At 46.9% G+C, this 17,841-nt stretch overlaps 1 protein-coding gene and 1 pseudogene across 3 annotated transcripts; one reads left to right on the top strand and one right to left on the bottom strand.

Annotated features, from left to right (window-relative positions):
- The first annotated feature begins 20 nt into the window (after positions 1-20).
- On the top strand, positions 21-13,663 carry CCDC127 (coiled-coil domain containing 127). Of its 3 annotated transcripts, none has more exons than XM_022581285.2 (4): positions 21-124; positions 1,279-1,409; positions 9,940-10,179; positions 12,637-13,663. In XM_022581285.2, exons 2-4 carry the CDS (start codon positions 1,289-1,291, stop codon positions 13,290-13,292), a joined length of 1,017 nt encoding a protein of 338 aa, XP_022436993.1. In that variant the 5' UTR covers positions 21-124; positions 1,279-1,288; the 3' UTR covers positions 13,293-13,663. The 3 variants fall into 3 exon arrangements, with proteins under 3 accessions (XP_022436993.1, XP_022436994.1, XP_022436995.2); XM_022581286.2 differs by lacking the exon at positions 21-124 and adding an exon at positions 136-244; XM_022581287.2 differs by lacking the exons at positions 21-124; positions 9,940-10,179 and having other exon boundaries at positions 662-1,409.
- LOC115802653 (U6 spliceosomal RNA) lies at positions 5,907-6,006 on the bottom strand (annotated as a pseudogene).
- Positions 13,664-17,841: the final 4,178 nt, after the last annotated feature.

Here is a 17,841-nt window from a genome sequence, read left to right as displayed (position 1 = left end):
GGCGGGACGCCGCGCCTGCGCACATCGCAGCGCTGGGGGGTCGACGGGGCAACGCGGCGCCTGCGCAGAGGGACGAGCGGACGGCGGCGCTCAGGGCACAGGGGCCGAGACCTCCGTGCCGGAGGTAGGTTGGGGTCTGGGGTCGGGGGTCTTCACGGGTTCGCCTGATTTCTCCTTCGGTCCAGACGGTGTTCGAATTTTCTCGAGTTTACGGCAGTTTTGGGAGATGAACCGGTGCTCGCAGGTAACGTGGTGTTCGCCCCGCTTTCTCTCGGGGACAGAGAGGGAGTTCCCGACGTTTAGGGGTCCCGCGGGTCCGTGTCGGGTTCCGCTGCTTTATTAGGACTGCGCGTTCCGGGAGGCGGACCCTGTAGGTTACCGGGGGGTGGGGGCGCGGACCCTCCAGTTCATGAGGTCTGGGGGGCGCGAACTCCATAATATAGTTTACGGTGTCGGGGTGGGGGGCGCAGGCCTTGTAATTTATGGGATCGGGCGGGCATGAACCCTGTGGGGTGGGGCTGGGGGCGCGCGGACCCTGTCGTTTACGGCAGCGGTCCCCAGCCTTTTTGGCACCAGGAACCGGTTTCGTGGAAGATTATTTTTCCACGGGGTGGGGGGAGGGGATGGTTCAGGCAGTAAATGCGAGCGATGGGGCGGGGGGGATGCGGAGCGGCAGGTGAAGCTTCGTTCACTTTCCCGCCTCTCGCCTCCTGCTGTGCGGCCCGGTTCCTAACAAGCCGCGGACCAGTATCGGTCCACGGCCCGGGGATTGGTGCTCCCTGGTTTACCGGGTTGGGGGGAAGGGAATGCTGCTCCCAGACCTCCCCTATGAGGGTTACGAGCTTCACTACTTGAGATCTCTTTTTTTTCTGTGCTCGCCACAAGCTCCTTAAGTACTGAGCCTTTTTGTGTGTATGTCATTGCTTTATTGCCAGTTAGAATTTTATATCTTTAGGTGTTGAACAAGTATTTATTGAAAAGCCTGTTAAGAGTCTTTGAAGTTGAATTAAGTTTGTTTTGACTATATTTGCTTCGTCCTATTTGTATTTCAGTTATTTGAGACACATCTTCTCCCCCACGATTTGTGAGTTGCTTTTATCTGAGGTCTTGTTTTTTTCTTTTAATCCCATAAGGCTCAGTGCTGTGCAGCGCATACCTAGATCTGAACAAAATTTTTTGAAAGAAAAAAAGTCTCACATGAGCCATGTAGGTGATATAATTGTGACCAATGTATTTTGTTTTTTGTGTGTGTTTAATGGTTTTATTATTTACTTCAAGGTGTATCTCCATGAATAACTTAAATGACCCCCCAAATTGGAATATCCGGCCCAGTTCCAGGGCTGATGGGGGTGATGGAAGCAGATGGAATTATGCCCTGTTGGTTCCAATGCTGGGACTGGCTGCTTTTCGTAAGTCATGGTTTTCCTAATGTGTGTTTTCTGGGCTGAAAGTGTGGCGCTCTAAGATCTTGGGCTTTGGAACCTGACAGATGTTGACTGTAAAAAAAAATGTACAATGTGAGAGCTATGAAGACTGTAGCCCAGGATACAGTCTCTCAGATAGCAGTTAGGAACTGCTCTGAAGAGGCAGGGGAGGAGCCAGGAAATACATGTGGTCCAGCATACGTCTCGGTAAAAGATTAGTACTTGTCACAGAAACCCAGGTGTGTCAAGTTAGTGACTTTAGTGCTTACCTATGTATGGGAAGATGCAGGAATTTGGGGCCACTGCAATTCTTTCTTAGTCATGTATCTTAACGCTGTAGGGTCCCATGTATCCAAAACACAGAGTGCATTCACCCTGAATCCCTTTCCGGGTGAACTTGTAGGTCAGTGACTGTGGCTAATGACTTAATCATAAATGGCGGGCAGCAGTCTTTGTTTACAGAGATGCATGTGTACACCCTAGTTTTTTCTCATGTGGTACATTCTGCGCAAATTATTTACCCTCTGAGCCTCAGTTTCTCTGACCATCATAACTGCCTCAATGCAAGTGAGGGTTAAATAAGACAAGATATTTAGAGGCATTTTGTGTGGAGTGAGTTCAGTAACTGTTAGCTCCCTTCAAGGCTGTACTGCTCTGAGGGGGGCTCCCTTGCTTCATTTGCCCTCATAGGCACTGATGAGGAAGAATAGAACCGGCATAAAAGGAAACTGGTTTTGTATGTCTGTGTAATGTTTAGGAAATCAGTCTTTGGGAGGCTTCATCCATGAAACCTCTGCTCAGGCTGGCCAGAAATTCTCTCTACTTTGAATCGACTTTGTACCTCTTTGGGGAAATTACCAGTCACCAATCAATTGTAATTATTCCAGCTCTTAGCTTATATGCCTACTACATGATGAATTTCCTGATGTTTAGGGGTTGGTTTTATGTTTTGTCACTGTCGCAGAAGAATAAACTTTCCTCCACCCTTTTAAGTTCTCCTGGCTGGTCTAAGAATTAAATTGATATGAGACAGATTAACAGGAGAAAATCAAACAAGTTTTTAACATGTATCCATAGGAGAGACTCAGGAAAATTGAGTAACTTACCAGAATGGCATAATCCCTCACCTTAAATACCATCCCAAGCTTAAGACAAAAGAGGATGTTGAGGTTGGGGAGAGTTAGTTACCAGAGGAGACTAGGAAAAGTGCAATAATCAAGGGTAAGGTTGTTATGCAGATTTAAGCTCTAGGCTTTTCCTATGATAAGAGTTTCCAGAAATTTGGTCAACCTCTTCCTGGTACAGCCAGGGAGACACCCTTACAAATGCAGAACTCCCTTATAAATGTAAGTGTTTCTTACAAAAGGGTAACTCCTACTTGGTTTTCAAAGTTTCTCCCATGTCTGCTGTTTCTTAGAAAATAACCAGTTGAAAATAATCCCTATGCCAAAGAGACATGTTATTTCTTTTTTTGATAGGTAGGAAGTGGATTTATTTAGAGAGAAACACACTCCACAGACAGATTATGGGCCATCTCAGAAGGCGAGAGAGGCCCCGAAATATGGAGTGGTTAGTTTTTATGGGCTGGGTAATTTCATAGGCTAATGAGGGGGAGGGTTATTCCAATTATTTTGGGGAAGGGGTGGGGATTTCCAGGAACTGGGCCACAGCCTAGTTTTGACCTTTTATGGTTGGCCTCAGAACTGTCCTAGCACTGGTGAGTGTGTCATTTAGCATACGCTATGTATTACAATGAGCGTATAATGAGGCTCAAGGTCTACTGAAAGTCAACTCGTCTGCACTCTTGGACCTAGTTGGTTCTAACCAGTTTTTGTCATGCCCTATGGCTGTGTCATTCTTTTAAAGGTTGTGCCCTGCCCGCTTCCCTCCTGTTTCATTCCCCCCGTCGGAGATTTTACTCCCATATTTTTGTGGGAAGCAGAGGGGCGATGGTCCATCTTCTGAAGTTGCTTTGAGACTGAGTAGGGGCATCGACCCCGCCTGTCAGGGAGTAAAAATCTCTAGGATGCCTGATCTAGGGGCCCCAGGAGCAGGACAGCTCCTTGTTTTAAGTCGGTATGGGCTGGAATCCTTGCATAGCCATTGTCTTGATGTGGAAGTGTTGTAACTGTTTCCTTAGCCTTCCCATGAATCTTCTTGGTGATGAAGCACTTTTTTGTTAACAGCATCAGAGTACAACAATAACTATAAATGACAAAAGACTTAAAAGGCGTGGCTAACCATCTGATTACATTTAATTTAACAAACGAAATAATCCTGGTTAAATATTTTTCTTTGAGCTACCTCAGGGACCCTCTAAAGAATCCCAAAGTTAGCTGGAAATCCAAAGAACTTTAATTAAAATTTGATATTGGGAAGTTTGTCAAAACGTTTTAAAAGACTTGGTCAAATAAGATCGTAGGTCACTGAGACAATACTTATTTCTTAACCAAAGTTAAAACAGATCTTGAAAGCAAATACAGATCCCTTTAAGGCGAAGTAACTCATGTTATTAAAAGCAGTCATTCAAGAAAACTTTGCAGGGAGAAACCAAATCCCGTCTTGCCCCAGCCCACTCCCAACAAAAGCCGTTTACCCAACTAAGTTTAATCCAATCTTAGAGAATCTTGATCATGTACAACTCTTGTTATTTATTAGTTATTTATTTATTTTGGCTGCACTGGACCCTTGTTGTGGCACGCGGGCTCTAGAGCGTGGGCTCAGTAGTTGAGGCGCGCAGGCTTAGTTGCGGCATGTGGGCTTAGTTGCAGTATGTGGGATCCTAGTTCCCCGACCAGGGATCGAACCCAGGCCCCCTGCATTGGGAGCTCGGAGTCCTAACCACTGGAACACCAGGGAAGTCCCAAGATCATGTACAACTCTTTTTTCCAGTATTTTTTTTCTCACTCTTTACACCTTCTTTTACTGAAAACATACATTTTTCCTTAAAAGTTTTTTTTTTTCCCACTTCAAATTACTTTTCTTGCTGACAGATTTGCAACATATAATAAGGTCTTATTTGACCTCTAGTAAACCTAGGTACAGCAGAAGTACTATACTTAACATTGATGACTCTAAAGACATATCTGTATTAAATCAACAAGTTTAAGCCTCCTTCAATTCCAGATATTAATTTAATGTTGAATATTTCCTGGATTGCGTGAACCTGAAATTCATTCTGGCCAGTTTTATATTCCTGAGTATTTATATAAGCACTTAATTTTTTTAAGTCAATGAAGTAGAGCTTCTTTACAAATTAATTTTGGTAATACTATACATCTACAACACACTCAGATACACACATAGATACATACAAACACACAACCAAACACAGAGACCTTATAGTTCTCATTTGAAAATTTCAGCCCTGAGTCAGGTACAACAAGGTAAAACCCATCAGTTACAAGGGGTTGGATTCAAATTGGGCTTCTGGCAGATGGAGCAAATCAAGGTCACCTGTCTAGATGGCTAAACCCTTTTTTCTAATGTTTACAGAAAAGACACTTAGGATTTCTTTTCGTCCTTGACAAGTCAAGTTCCAAATTACCTACCCCGTTTTTGAAATTTGCATTTTATTTTATTTTTTATTTTTTTAACCCAAATTTTTTTTTAATTTAATTTAATTTATTTATTTTTGGCTGCATGGGGTCTTCGTTGCTGCGTGCGGGCTTTCTCTAGTTGGCGGCGAGCGGGGGCTACTCTTCATTGTGGTGTGCCTGCTTCTCATCGTGGTGGCTTCTCTTGTGGAGCGCGGGCTTCAGGAGTTGCAGCACGGGTCCTCTGCATTGGCAGGTGGATTCTTAACCGCTGCACCACCTGGGAAGCCCGAAATTTGCATTTTAAAAGGATGCTGGAGATTAGGGTTCCTGGAGAAGATTAGGTAGACATTTGCATCTTAAAGGCATAGGCAAATACCTCCTAGGATGACTTTGTTCTCTTAAGGCCAGAAGAAACAAGTTTTTTTCCCCCTAAGAATTGAGTAGCCACCTCAATGATATCAAATGACTGACACACCCATTCACCTATGTGGCAAGGTTTTACCTTCCCTCATTTAGCTTAGGAGAGGAGAAGGCCTCCCCCCCAAACTCCTATCAGGCCCCAAATGTCAGCTGTGGTTAGTCAGACCAGTGGCCCCCCATTTTGGTTACTGCTGTTTACAGGGATATTCCCATCCAGGTCTTAATTTAATAGCCACCAGTTGGATATTTCCGGCCAAGCCTAGAACCTTGATATTCCGCACTCCTACTAAGGCTTCTATTGCAGCTCCAGATTTAATCTGTTACCTTCCGCTTCCGGTTAGAATCATTTGGTGACGAGGGTGGTTCCCTTGCCCCTTGAGAACCTTAGTAAGGCCCAAGGGGCCCATTTAAGGGTGGCATGTTGTGCTTCCCTACAACATATCCCATGGTTCTGGGTAGGCACTTAAGAGTATGAGAAACGGGAAAACAGCTGCGCCCTGTTGCAGGGGTGCTTTTATTTTTAAATTATATGGAACACGTCATGAATTTGTGTGTCATCCTCCAGCAGGGGCTGTGCTAGTCTTCTGTGTGTTTTTCCAGTTTTTTGTTTTTTATAAGTATATGTGCTGCCAAAGTGAGCAGGCAGTGGTACTTTTTATGGAGTGGCCTTATGTGCCTGGATTTCTTAGGTTAGCAGGTTTGAGTAGAGAAAGTGGAGGCTGACAAGAGTAGCATTTATCAACTTCATTTTTCTGCCTTTACTTTTAGGCTGTGCTAGGGGGCTACTTAACACCCATATGTTCGATATAATTTCTTAATCTTGTAATAACACAGTTTTGGAGAATCCTTACAAGAAAGCAAAGTTAAAAGTTTTCTCTGATCGCATTACCTAAGCAAGATAACCAAAAAGAAGAAAATACAATATTCCCCAACCCTTCTCAGGGACAAAAAGCATCATTTCAAAAGTATAAGAAAGCAGGAACTTCAAGAATAAAAATTACTATGAACAGCTGTAGAAGCCAGAGATGAGTCTGAAAAAACAAACGGAAAATGAAAGTCACCTCAGGGCCTCTCCCAGCCTCAACACTAATTAATTAATACGTCAGTCAGTGTAATATTTTTTTTTTGAATTTTATTTTATTTTTTATACAGCAGGTTCTTATTAGCTATCTATTTTATACATATTAGTGTATACATGTCCATCCCAGTCTCCCAGTTCATTCCCCCACCCCTGCTGTCCCCCCTTGATCCATACGTTTGTCCTCTACATCTGTGTCTCTATTTCTGCCCTGCAAACCAGTTCATCTGTACCATTTTTCTAGATTCCACATATATGTGTTAATATATGATATTTGTTTCTCTGACTTACTTTACTGTGTTTGACAGTCTCTAGGTCCATCCATGTCTCTACAAATGACCCAGTTTCGTTCCTTTTTATGGCGAGTAATATGCCATTGTATATATGTGCCACATCTTCTTTATCCATTCGTCTGTTGGTGGGCATTTAGGTTGCTTCCATGTCCTGGCTATTGTAAATAGTGCTGCAGTGAACATTGGGGTGCATGTGTCTTTCTGAATTATGGTTTTCTCTGGGTATATGCCCAGTAGTGGGATTGCTGGGTCATATGGTAATTCTGTTTTTAGTTTTTCAGGGAACCTCCATACTGTTCTCCATAGTGGCTGTATCAGTTTACATTCCCACCAACAGTGCAGGAGGGTTCCCTTTTCTCCACACCCTCTCCAGCATTTGTTGTTTGTAGATTTTCTGATGATGCCCATTCTAACTGGTGTGAGGTGATACCTCATTGTAGTTTTGATTTGCATTTCTCTAATAATTAGTGATGTTGAGCAGCTTTTCATGTGCCTCTTGGCCACCTGTATGTCTTCTTTGGAGAAATGTCTGTTTAGGTCTTTTGCCCATTTTTTGATTGGGTTGTTTGTTTTTTTAATATTGAGCTGCATGAGCTGTTTATATATTTTGGAGATTAGTCCTTTGTCTGTTAACTCATTTGCAAATATTTTCTCCCATTCTGAGGGTTGTCTTTTCATCTTGTTTATGGTTTGCTTTGCTGTGCAAAAGCTTTTAAGTTTCATTAGGTCCCATTTGTTTATTTTTGTTTTTATTTCCATTACTCTAGGAGGTGGGTCAAAAAAGATCTTGGGGCTTCCCTGGTGGCGCAGTGGTTGAGAGTCCGCCTGTTGATGCAGGGTACATGGGTTCGTGCCCCGGTCCGGGAAGATCCCACATGCCGCGGAGTGGCTAGGACCGTGAGCCATGGCCGCTGAGCCTGCGCGTCCGGAGCCTGTGCTCCGCAACGGGAGAGGCCACAACAGTGAGAGGCCCACATACCGCAAAAAAAAAAAAAAAAAAAGATCTTGCTGTGATTTATGTCAAAGAGTGTTCTGCCTATGTTTTCCTCTAAGAGTTTTATAGTGTCCAGTCTTACATTTAGGTCTTTAATTTATTTTGAGTTTATTTTTGTGTATGGTGTTAGGGAGTGTTCTAATTTCATTCTTTTATATGTAGCTGTCCAGTTTTCCCAGCACCACTTATTGAAGAGACTGTCTTTTCTCCACTGTATATCCTTGCCTCCTTTGTCATTGATTAGTTGACCATAGGTGCGTGGGTTGATCTTTGGGCTTTCTATCCTGTTCCATTGGTCTGTATTTCTGTTTTTGTGCCAGTACCATATTGTCTTGATTACTGTAGCTTTGTAGTATAGCCTGAAGTCAGAGAGTCTGATTCCTCCAGCTCCGTTTTTTTCCCTCAAGATTGCTTTGGCTTAGTCAGTGTAATTTTAAGCCTTCCACTTCACTCGCCAAGTTCATTGCCCTAGCCATAGGCAGCAGGCAGCCTTTCTGAGGGTTCAGTAGGGGTTTTCAAGATGGCAGGCTAATGAGTTTCTAAATAGCAGCCCTTAGGGCTGCAGTTGGATCTTTCACTAAGACGCAGACACTGCAGATCATTGAATAATAGAAACTACCTACTCTTGTCAGCCTCCTTGGGAGTTGATGTTCAGTTTTCGAAGAAGGTAAAAGAGTGGCTGTACCGTTTTGCTTTCTGGCCAGCAGTGTATGAGGGATCCAGGTTCTTGGCGTCCTCAACAGCATTTGGTGTGATCACTATTGTTTTTATTTTGCTTGTTCTTGCAGGTGTATAGTGATAACCCCATTTTGGTTTTAATTTGCACTTCCATAAGGGCTAATGATGTTGGGCATCTTTTCATATACTTATCTGCCATCGGTGTATCCGCTTCCTTGAATCCTGTCTTTCAGATTCAATCTATTTCCTAATTGGATTGTTTTTTTAATGTTGAGTTTTGAGAGGTTTTTGTTTTGTTTTGCGTTTTGTTTTGTTTTGTTGTCACCACGCAGCTTGTGGGATCTTAGTTCCTTGACCAGGGATTGAACCCTTGCCCTGGCAGTGAAAACGTGGAGTCCTAAGCACTGGACCACCAGGGAATTCCCGAGTTTTGAGAGTTTTTACTGTGTTCTAGATTCTAGTACTTTGTTGGCTGTCTTGTTTGCAAATATCTTCTCCCAGTCTGTAGACTCTTACTGGAGTCTTTCATGGAGCAAAAGCTCTAATTTTGATGAAGTCCGTCTCACCAGTTTCTCCTTTTATGGGTCATGCTTTCATACCATGTCTGAAAACTCTTTGCCTGGCCCTTGATCCTAGAGATTCTCTCCTGTGTTTTTTCCTACAGTTTTAATTCTACATTTTACATGACAGTCCATGATCCAGTTTGAGTTCATTTTTCTGTGAGGTACGAGACAGGTTTTGTCTCTTCCTTTCCAGTCTGTTGGCCTCTATTTCCTTTTCTTGCCTTCTCTCACTGGCCAGGAATTCTGGGACTTCGTTGGGTAGTTCCTGATCTTGGAGGAAAAGCATTCAGTCTTTTCACCACTAAGTATATGTTAGCTGTGGCTTTCATAGAGTATCAAGACAAGGAAGGTCCCCTCTGTTCCCATTTTTCTGAGTTGCTATCATGAATGGGTGTTGTGTTTCTGTATCAGTCAATATGATCATGTAGCTTTTCTCCTTTAGGCTGCTAATTTGTTGGATTACAGCGATGGGTGTTTGAATGTTGAACCAGTCTTACATTTTTGAAGTACTCCCCACTTGGTCATGCCGTGTCATTCTTTTTATATATTTGCAGAACTGGATTTGCTAGTATTTTGTTCGCATCTTCATGTCCGTGTTCGCAGGAGCTGTACTGAGTATCTTGGTGGGGTCCTCTTCTCCACACCTGTTTCACATTATGTTTTTTATTTCAGTTCCTGCCTTTGTCAGTTTCAGAAGTTCCATTTGCTTTCTTAAGTATTTCCTATTTCTCTGCTGAGACTTTCTGTATCTTTGCGTAGACTTTATGTTACGATGGCTGCCTTAAACTGTCAGATGACACTCACATCTCTGTCATCTTGGTACTGGCATCAACTTATTACCTTTTAAGTCACCTTGAGATCTTCCTGATTCTTGTTATGAGGAGAGATTCCCAACTGAAACCTGGGCATTGGCGGTATTATGAGGCTGTTCTTTATTCATATCTTCTTAGGCTGGCTTCTTGGACAGGGAGAGGTAGCACTGCCTCCTCACTCCCAGGTGGGAGTGGACGTCCAGGCTCCCCACTCGTCCTCCAGCCCGTTGACACCAAAGAAGGGCCCCCTGTTACCGCTGGGCAAGAGTGGGAGGTCCAGCTCGCCTGCGATCTGCTGGTGCTTCCACACGGGAGAATCCCCACATGGCTTCCTCTGCCACCATCAGTGCCCCTCAGGCTTTGCCCACATGGATGGAGGTGGGTCACAGTGTCTTCTGTGCTACGTAGCAGGGGCAGAATGGTTATTGTTTAAAAGTTTTCTGTCTTGCTAAGCCCCTTTGCTAGTTGTTTGGCCAGAGAGAGCAGACTTTTGTTGGGGCTTTGAAAGGAAATCTGCATCATTGGCATTTCAGCTTTAAATCTGGGATCTACAAGGCAAAATGAAGCCCCCAGGGACTCACCAGCATGGTGTTCCTTGGGTGTCAAGGTCCCTCAACAGTCTGCCGGCCGCTCTCCGCATTTCTGGGTCGTCTTGTGTTAGTTTTACATACGACGTCCAGGTTTTTTGTTGTTCTTAGCAGGGAGAATAGGAGAGAGTATTTCTATTCCATTTTCCCAAAAGCAGGAGCCCCAGCGCTTTTACAAGTCTTCTGAGACCGAGGCTCGAAAAAGTTGTGTCTGTGCAGAGTCATGAGGCGGGACTCCCCGAACGGACCAGAGCTGGGTGTCCAGACGTCCGGTCCACCAGCCTGCACACTCTGGTCTCCGTACCTCCCTGGCCACCTCCTCACCCAGCCTGTCTCCACGTCCCTCTGCCACCTCTTCCAGGAGGCCTTCCTGATGAGAGGTGTTCTGTGGTCTGATGGGTGTTCTGTGCCTGGGTGTGTATCGGCCTCCCTGGCTCTGTGTGAGCAGCGTTGCACTTTGGGTTATTATAGCAGGACTGGCGCTCTGCTTCTGGCCTCCTGTCTGCCCCCTCCGCCCATGCCCCCTCATCTTCTCATCACAGCCAGGGCGCTGTCAGATCAGGTCAGTCTGCTTCCTGAGCGGAGTCTGACTTTCCCAGCGTCTGCTCCAGCGTCTCCTTGGCATAAGCCCTGTGCCTGGACAGCAGCTCCTGGAAGCTCTCCTGTACCTGTTCATTCTGCCTAGAGGGACCTTTCCTGCCAACTCCTACTGGCCTTCCACACTTTGTCCACATTCACCCAAAACTGAATTAGTCCTTCTCTCCTCTGTTCTCCACGCATACCTTTTGCCTGCCTCCAGGGCGTGTTGAGTCATACTATGGCCCCTTCTTTCCTGGTCAGCCCCAAGGAGGAGACAAAGACGGCATGTGCGTTGGAGTTGGAATTGTCAGCTGGGATAGGATTAGGGGCTGCTTTAGTTGCGGGAGGACGAGTTTGGTCTCCTGGTTGTAGAATCGGGGCAGCAGCACCGCAAGTGAAGAGGCTCTCAGGTGCGCGGGAATGCTGTCCTCGCGAGGTGACGGCTGACGTTGTGGACTAGATGGGCTTGCCTGGGACCTGGGGAAAGGCCACACAGCAAGCAAGGACAGCACCTCGGGTGTTGATGGGAAGGGACCAGAGAGCAGCAAGAGAACCGGAAGGGGGACGGACGCCGTAGAGAGTTAGAGAAGGCAGGAGAGAAACGCGTGCGCCGCCTTGGCTGTGTTTGGAGAGCTGGGCATAAGTGACACTTTAAGCTGCTGCTCTTGGTAACTTTGCCACTTAGGCTTGTTGGGCAATCCTTCTGTTTTCCAGAGGACTCAGATCTGTGCTGCGTTTTGCACGTACAGGCTGGACAGGTTACCAATGTGAGAAACGAGGACTCAGCGTAGCTGCCCCAACGTTTATGAAGTTACTGAGCAGGAACGCCGGTACAGAACGCGGTGGAGGTCCAGTAGCAGTGAAAGCCGCGCGCTGACGTTTATCTTGTTATCGGGACACACCGGCCTCTTATTGGCGGGACGGGGAAGGATTGGTGACGACACCCAGACCCAGGCACCTGCTGGCCGCAGGCTTTGTGGTCATCAGACTCCCTTTCTCTGTCCTTGGACTTCTCCGTGCAGCAGAGGCCAGAGGCCTGGTGGCTTCTCACTTTGTGGGGCAGAGCGGGGCATTACCCACCCCAGTTACCTGCACCCTTCTGTCCCATGTTTGTTAGATTACGGTGGAGCCTCGTCTTAAGGCTGAACTTCCGAGTCCTTATTTACATGACCCCCTATCAGAACAGAAGCAAACACGTTGGGCTTCAGCTGCTTACTAGTGATGACCAGGCAAAGCTGAACACGCTTTGAACTTTACTCGGTTCTTAATAGCCTAGCCAACACTCTGAAGCACACTCACCCATACTCACTTCTAACCCTTGCCAATAGTATGCTGGGGCACCGTAGCCAGAGTAGGCACAGGGTGGTAGGCTTGGGAACAAAGGAAGGCAGCGGTGGCTCTTCTCAGCCATCAGACATTAGGAGGAGGCTGAAAGGGGTCTCTGCAGCCTTGTGCTTGTCTTTGGGGAGCCCTCACCTGATTTTAAGATAAGAACTTTGCAGTTGTATAGCTTCATTCAAAATGTTGTCTTTTTTGTACCTCTTGGGACTTAAGATTTTATTGAAGTGCCATCCTTAGCTGCTTTATGTTTTCTGTAAATAAATATTATAGAACTTGAGCTTTGACTTTTCATCATGTGTGTTTTCCTCCTCCACTTTCTTTGTGTCAGGTTGGATTTGGTCTAGGGAGTCCCGAAAAGAGATAGAAAAAGAGAGGGAAGCATACCATCAGAGAACAGCTGCCTTCCAGCGGGACCTCGAAGCCAAGTACCGTGCCACGATCTCAGAAAGTCGGCGGGCCGTGGCACAGTTGTCCCTGGAACTTGAAAAGGAACAAAACAGAACGACTAGCTACCGAGAAGCCCTCATCTCTCAGGGGCGCAAGATGGTAGAAGAGAAGAAGCTTCTGGAACAGGAGCGGGCTCGGGCCCTGCAGGAGAAGGGGCAGCCCTTGCGGAGCGCGTACCTGAGCTACCTGGGCAAGGAGGAGGAGTGGCAGCGGAGGGCCAGGCTTCTGCTGAGAGACTTCGAGGACGCTCTGACAGAAAGACAGAGCGTCTACTGCAGTCTGCTTCTCCCTCGCCACAAGCGGCTGGAGATCGAGAAGAGCCTGCTGGGCCGAGCGTCCACCGACCCAGTTGCTGCTGACCTAGAGATGGCAGCTGGCCTGACCGACATATTCAAGCACGACACATACTGTGGTGACATCTGGAACACCAACAAGCGCCGAAACGGGAGGCTTATGTGGCTGTATCTCAGATATTGGGAACTACTGGTCGAGCTGAAAAAGTTTAAGAGCGTAGAGAGAGCCATACTGGAAAAGTAAGACGGGGGTGAATGGCTCAGCGTCAGACTGTTGTGTGTTCTGGGTTATCCGATGCTTTCCTTCTGCCAGCGCTCCCTGTGTTGTGGCCACGCATGCACAGCCACCTCTCAGCAGCGGCCTTCCACTCCCAGCACCCTCCGAGCAGGATGGCGAGGCCTCAGGAGACTCTCCGTCCCCCTCGGCGGCTAAGGACTCAGTCTCTCAGAAGCGTGTTTTAAGCCGTCAATATTTTATTCAGCGGAACAGGGTAACCCCATAGCTTTAGGGAAAAATGGTTTCTAAGAATGTGAAATATAATATTCATCCTTACTGTAAGTCGTTTTTTTGTCTGTTTTCATCACTCCCTAAATAAACTCTTTTTTCTCCTCAAATTATTGTTCTCTCTCCTAAAATTACAGTTAGAAGTTGTCAGGTAGTGGATAGGACTGCCTAATAGATGAGAAAGGAAGGTAGCGACACCGTCAAGGTTTTGTGGTGTTTTGAAGCTCTTTCCCGCCAAAGGGGAAAAAGTGTTTCTTATTTCCAGTTGATACCCTTGTGTGTGTTTATAAGCAATGACATATAATTAAAACACCTCAATTTAAAAGCAACAGTGCTGCTTTTTATGTGTGTCATTCCGTACTCTTTACATTTTTAAATAGATTATCTCAATTTTTACTGCAAACTTAGACCCATTTTCCATAAAGTTAATATGACTCGGCCTTTGCGCGCCTTACGCATGTCACTCACGTCATCCTGACCCTAGTGCTGTGCCCTGAGCACTGTTCTTACCCTTGGGCTCCGAGTCCCCAAGGCCACCCCACACTTGCTCAGGACTCAGCACATGGTTGTACTCACAGCTGAGACTCGTCGTATAGAAAGGATACAAGGCAAGGTTAGTAAAGGGACAGGCACATGGGCAACGGGGGGAGACCAGGTGCAGCTTCCAGTTCCCTCCCAGGGGTCACACGGCCATGCGGACGCTCTTCAGAAACAGCGTCCGGGGTTTCTGCAGAGGGCCGGTCACACAGGCACCCTCTGCCTGGCACAGACCCAAATTCCAAACTCCCAGAGGAAGGCAGGTGTCCAAGCTGTTGGCAGGGTTTGGTCGCAGTGATCCACTCTTACCAGTTGATGGTGGAGGGAACCCTCCCAAATCCAGGTCCCAGATGCCAGCCGAGGGCCGACCTGTCAGCAGGCCTCTCAGGCCCACGGTCTCAGGCCTGTGGTGTGAGCCCTTCTCTGCAGCCCTCATTCTACAGGTGAGGGGTGGGAAGTCAACCTGCCCGAGGTCGCACAGGTGGTCCTGGAGCTAGTATGAACCCAGGCAGCTTGGCTTCAGAATTGCCCTGATCCATGTGAAACCAGGTCCTTTTCGAATGACTGAGCGGGTTTTTCCGGGCTGATGCCTAAAGCGCTGTTCCCCGCCTGGCGTACGACAAAAATAGCTGTCCTGCTTCCCTAGACATCAGGGCTTTGGTGGCAGACAACAGGGCTCAGTTCTGCTAGCTTACACAGCTAAGGGGGCATTTGTTTTAAGGCTACCTTGTGGAACCTCAGGGCAAGGATGGAGAGTGATGGCTGGACCTCAGAGGAGAGCCAGAAATGGCTAGAAACCAACACTGGGAAGCTTGCAGTAATGACCTTCTGGCCTCAGATCTCTGCATGTCTGTTTAATCTTCTCTCCCTGCAAACCAGCTTTCTCTCCCCGGGCCCCATGGTGAGAACAGCTGCCTTGTTCTACTCCCGTGTGTGGCAAAGCCTGGGAACCACTGGGTTGTGCTGTGCCGTGGCTTGTGAGCGCAGTGGGAGCAGAGAACCAAGAAAGCGGGGCTCAAACGCCAGCCACTGGCTCGGGCAGCTCCGAAGGAGGCGGCAGGCCCTTCAGCAGATCGAGGATTTGCGCTCACCCGTGGGATTGCCAGCGGCTGGTGGAGAGAGAAGGGGATTCCTGGGATCTAGTGGGTGGCAGCTGATGAGAGAGGGAGGTGCAGGCTGACGTCTCCGGGTCTCTGGACACGGCCACTGCACAGAGGGTCTGCTGGGCCTGCAGGTGTCTCCTAGTCTGAGTATGTAATTGGAAAGAACCGTCTGGAACAAGAGTTGCTAAGGTAGGAAAGAGAAGTGGACGTCCCTGAATCTGCATCTCCTCCTTGCCAGGATGGTCAACAGGAAGCACTGCTGAATTCCTGGAGGAAGTGCAATGATAAGTCCACCACAGGGGACGAGGGGAGGCGAAGACGGTGGTCCCAGGGTGTCCATCACGGTGGCCATCGTGTCCCCGTTCAGTGCGACTGTCTGGCCCCCGGGAAGACCAGGTGGGTTTGTACAGTTGATAGCCCGCTCGGGCTCACCGGGAGGAGCCCAGTCGAGTTTGCCGTGTGGCATATTCACGCCCTCCTGGCCCTTGGCACTCTGTTCTGCTCTTCACCTGCTGAGCGTGTTTCCTTTTCCCAGTTTGTCTTTGCATGGGAGCCACGCCGTCTGCAGCACGAGAAGCACAGGAACGCTCCTGGGCCCTGACAGACACCCACGACCGCATTCGCAGCCAACGTCACCTTGGGCATCCTCAGGGCCACCAGTCTCGGGCTGGGCAGGTACAGGTAAAACCCATCGTGGCTGCAAGTGGCACATTCAGTGTTGGGGCTGAGCGGGTCCACAGGAACAAGTGAATTACATGCACTGGGGTGAGTGGGAGGCGTGGTCCCACTTGGGCTGCTCCGTGTGCCTCAGAATTGCTCCGACGAGCCTCCCAGCCTCTCCAGCTTCACAAGAATGGGTTATTCTTCAGCGTGGGGCAGGGGCTGTCAGGGACATTCCCCACTAGTAGACACCTGTGTGCCCAGCCCTGCCCCAAATTTCAGGTCCTGGGTCACCGCAGCATCCCTGGGCTCTTCTCCACCACAGCTGCTGGGCCCAGCCATGCCCATGCTGGGTCCTACCTGCTGACCACCCAGAGGCTGGGTCTCATCAAGAAAATTCCACAGACACAAACAGCAGAAGCTACTCTACTCTTTAGAGTTAAAATCAAATCATTTCAAAATTTTGCCCTGTGCCTACTCTCTTTCCAAGAGCTTCTTGCAATAGCAAAGTCCATGTGGCTGAAACAGGGTTCCAGCATAACACAGCTAAGGAGATACACAGAGGTGAGCAAAGAAGGCAGAGCCCAAGAGCACAGGGAGGTAGAAGCCACCACGTCCCTCCTTGCTCCTGCCCACCTGGTGGCGTCTCTCCTCTCCTGAAGGCCCAGTAGGAAGGTTACTGCCTTCCTCAGCAGGCAGATCCTGAGAGGACTCTCACTCCATTGTGGGGGGAAAGACATGGGCCATACCTGGGGGAGGGGGTGGCACAGGAGCACCTGCAACAGGGACGTACCTGCGGAGATGGCAGCATGGAGTTGGACCTGAGGGCAAAGCCCACTCACGGTGTGATTCAAACCCCCACTGACCACTTGGGTGGTTCTAGTGTGAGGAGCATTTGGCCACATCAAGCAGTAGCCACTCTCTTGAGAAAATGTTTTCTTTTCAGACACTTATGTCCTTTTTAAAATTCTGAATTGCATTAAAATGTCATTTGAGTAATCAAAAACCTTCCAACAAACAAAAGTCCAGGACCAGATGGCATCACTGGTGAATTCTACCAAACATTCAAAGAAGAATTAATACCAATCCTTCTCAAACTCCCAAAAGAGAGAAGAGGGAGTTTTCCAAACTCATTTTACGAGGTCTGCATTACCCTGATACCAAAACCAGATAAAGATGCCAAAAGAAAAGACAATTACAGGCCAATATCCCTGATGAACACAGATGCAAAAATCCTCAACAAGATATTAGCAAACCAAATTCAACAATACATTAAAAGCATCATATACCATGAGCAAGTGAGATTTATCCCAGGGATGCAAGGATGGCTCAATACCACAAATCAGTCAATGTGATATACAACATTAACAAATTGAAGAATTTGAAAATCGTATGATCGCTTCAGTGAATGCAGAAAAGTCATTTGGCAAAATTCAACACCCATTTGTAATAAAAACTCACGACAAAGTGGGTATAGAGGGAACGTACCTCAACATAGTAAAGGGCATATATGACAAGCCCCGAGCTAACATCACACTCAACAGTGAAAAGTGGAAAGCATCTCCTCTTAAGATCAGGAATAAGACAAGGATGCCCACTCTCACCACTTTTATTCAACAGCATTGGAATTCCTAGCCACAGCAATCAGAAAAGAAAAAGAAATAAAAGGAATCCAAATTGGAAAGGAAGAAGTAAAACTGTCACTATTTGCAGATGACAATACTATATACAGAAAACTCTAAGGACTCCATCAAAAAACTTAGAACTAATAAATTTAGTAAAGTTGCAGGATACAAAATGAATACACAAAAATCTGTTGCATTTCTATACACTAATAATGAAATATCAGAAAGAGAAATTAAGAAAACAATCCCATTTACAACTGCATCAAAAATTCTGAATAAATTTAACCAAGGAGATGAAAGACCTGTATGTTGAAAAGTACAAGACATTAATGAAACAAACTGAAGAAGACACAAGTAAGTGGA

This window comes from Delphinapterus leucas, chromosome 3 (genome assembly GCF_059928025.1).
Source record: "Delphinapterus leucas isolate spDelLeu-1000000601 "Yukka" chromosome 3, BTC_Dleu_Yukka2, whole genome shotgun sequence".
In the NCBI taxonomy this organism is placed as follows: domain Eukaryota; kingdom Metazoa; phylum Chordata; class Mammalia; order Artiodactyla; family Monodontidae; genus Delphinapterus; species Delphinapterus leucas.
Note: the sequence above shows the minus strand (reverse complement) of the source record. Positions and strands in the feature narration are given on the sequence as shown.

What these genes read in the sequence shown, in the direction of transcription:
- CCDC127 (XM_022581285.2), top strand. Translation starts at nt 1,289, where the DNA reads ATGAATAACTTAAATGACCCCCCAAATTGGAATATCCGGCCCAGTTCC. An exon ending in GCTGGGACTGGCTGCTTTTC is followed by an intron (nt 1,410 to 9,939) that starts GTAAGTCATGGT and finishes ATATCTTCTTAG; the next exon opens with GCTGGCTTCTTGGACAGGGA. An exon ending in CTTTGCCCACATGGATGGAG is followed by an intron (nt 10,180 to 12,636) that starts GTGGGTCACAGT and finishes TCTTTGTGTCAG; the next exon opens with GTTGGATTTGGTCTAGGGAG.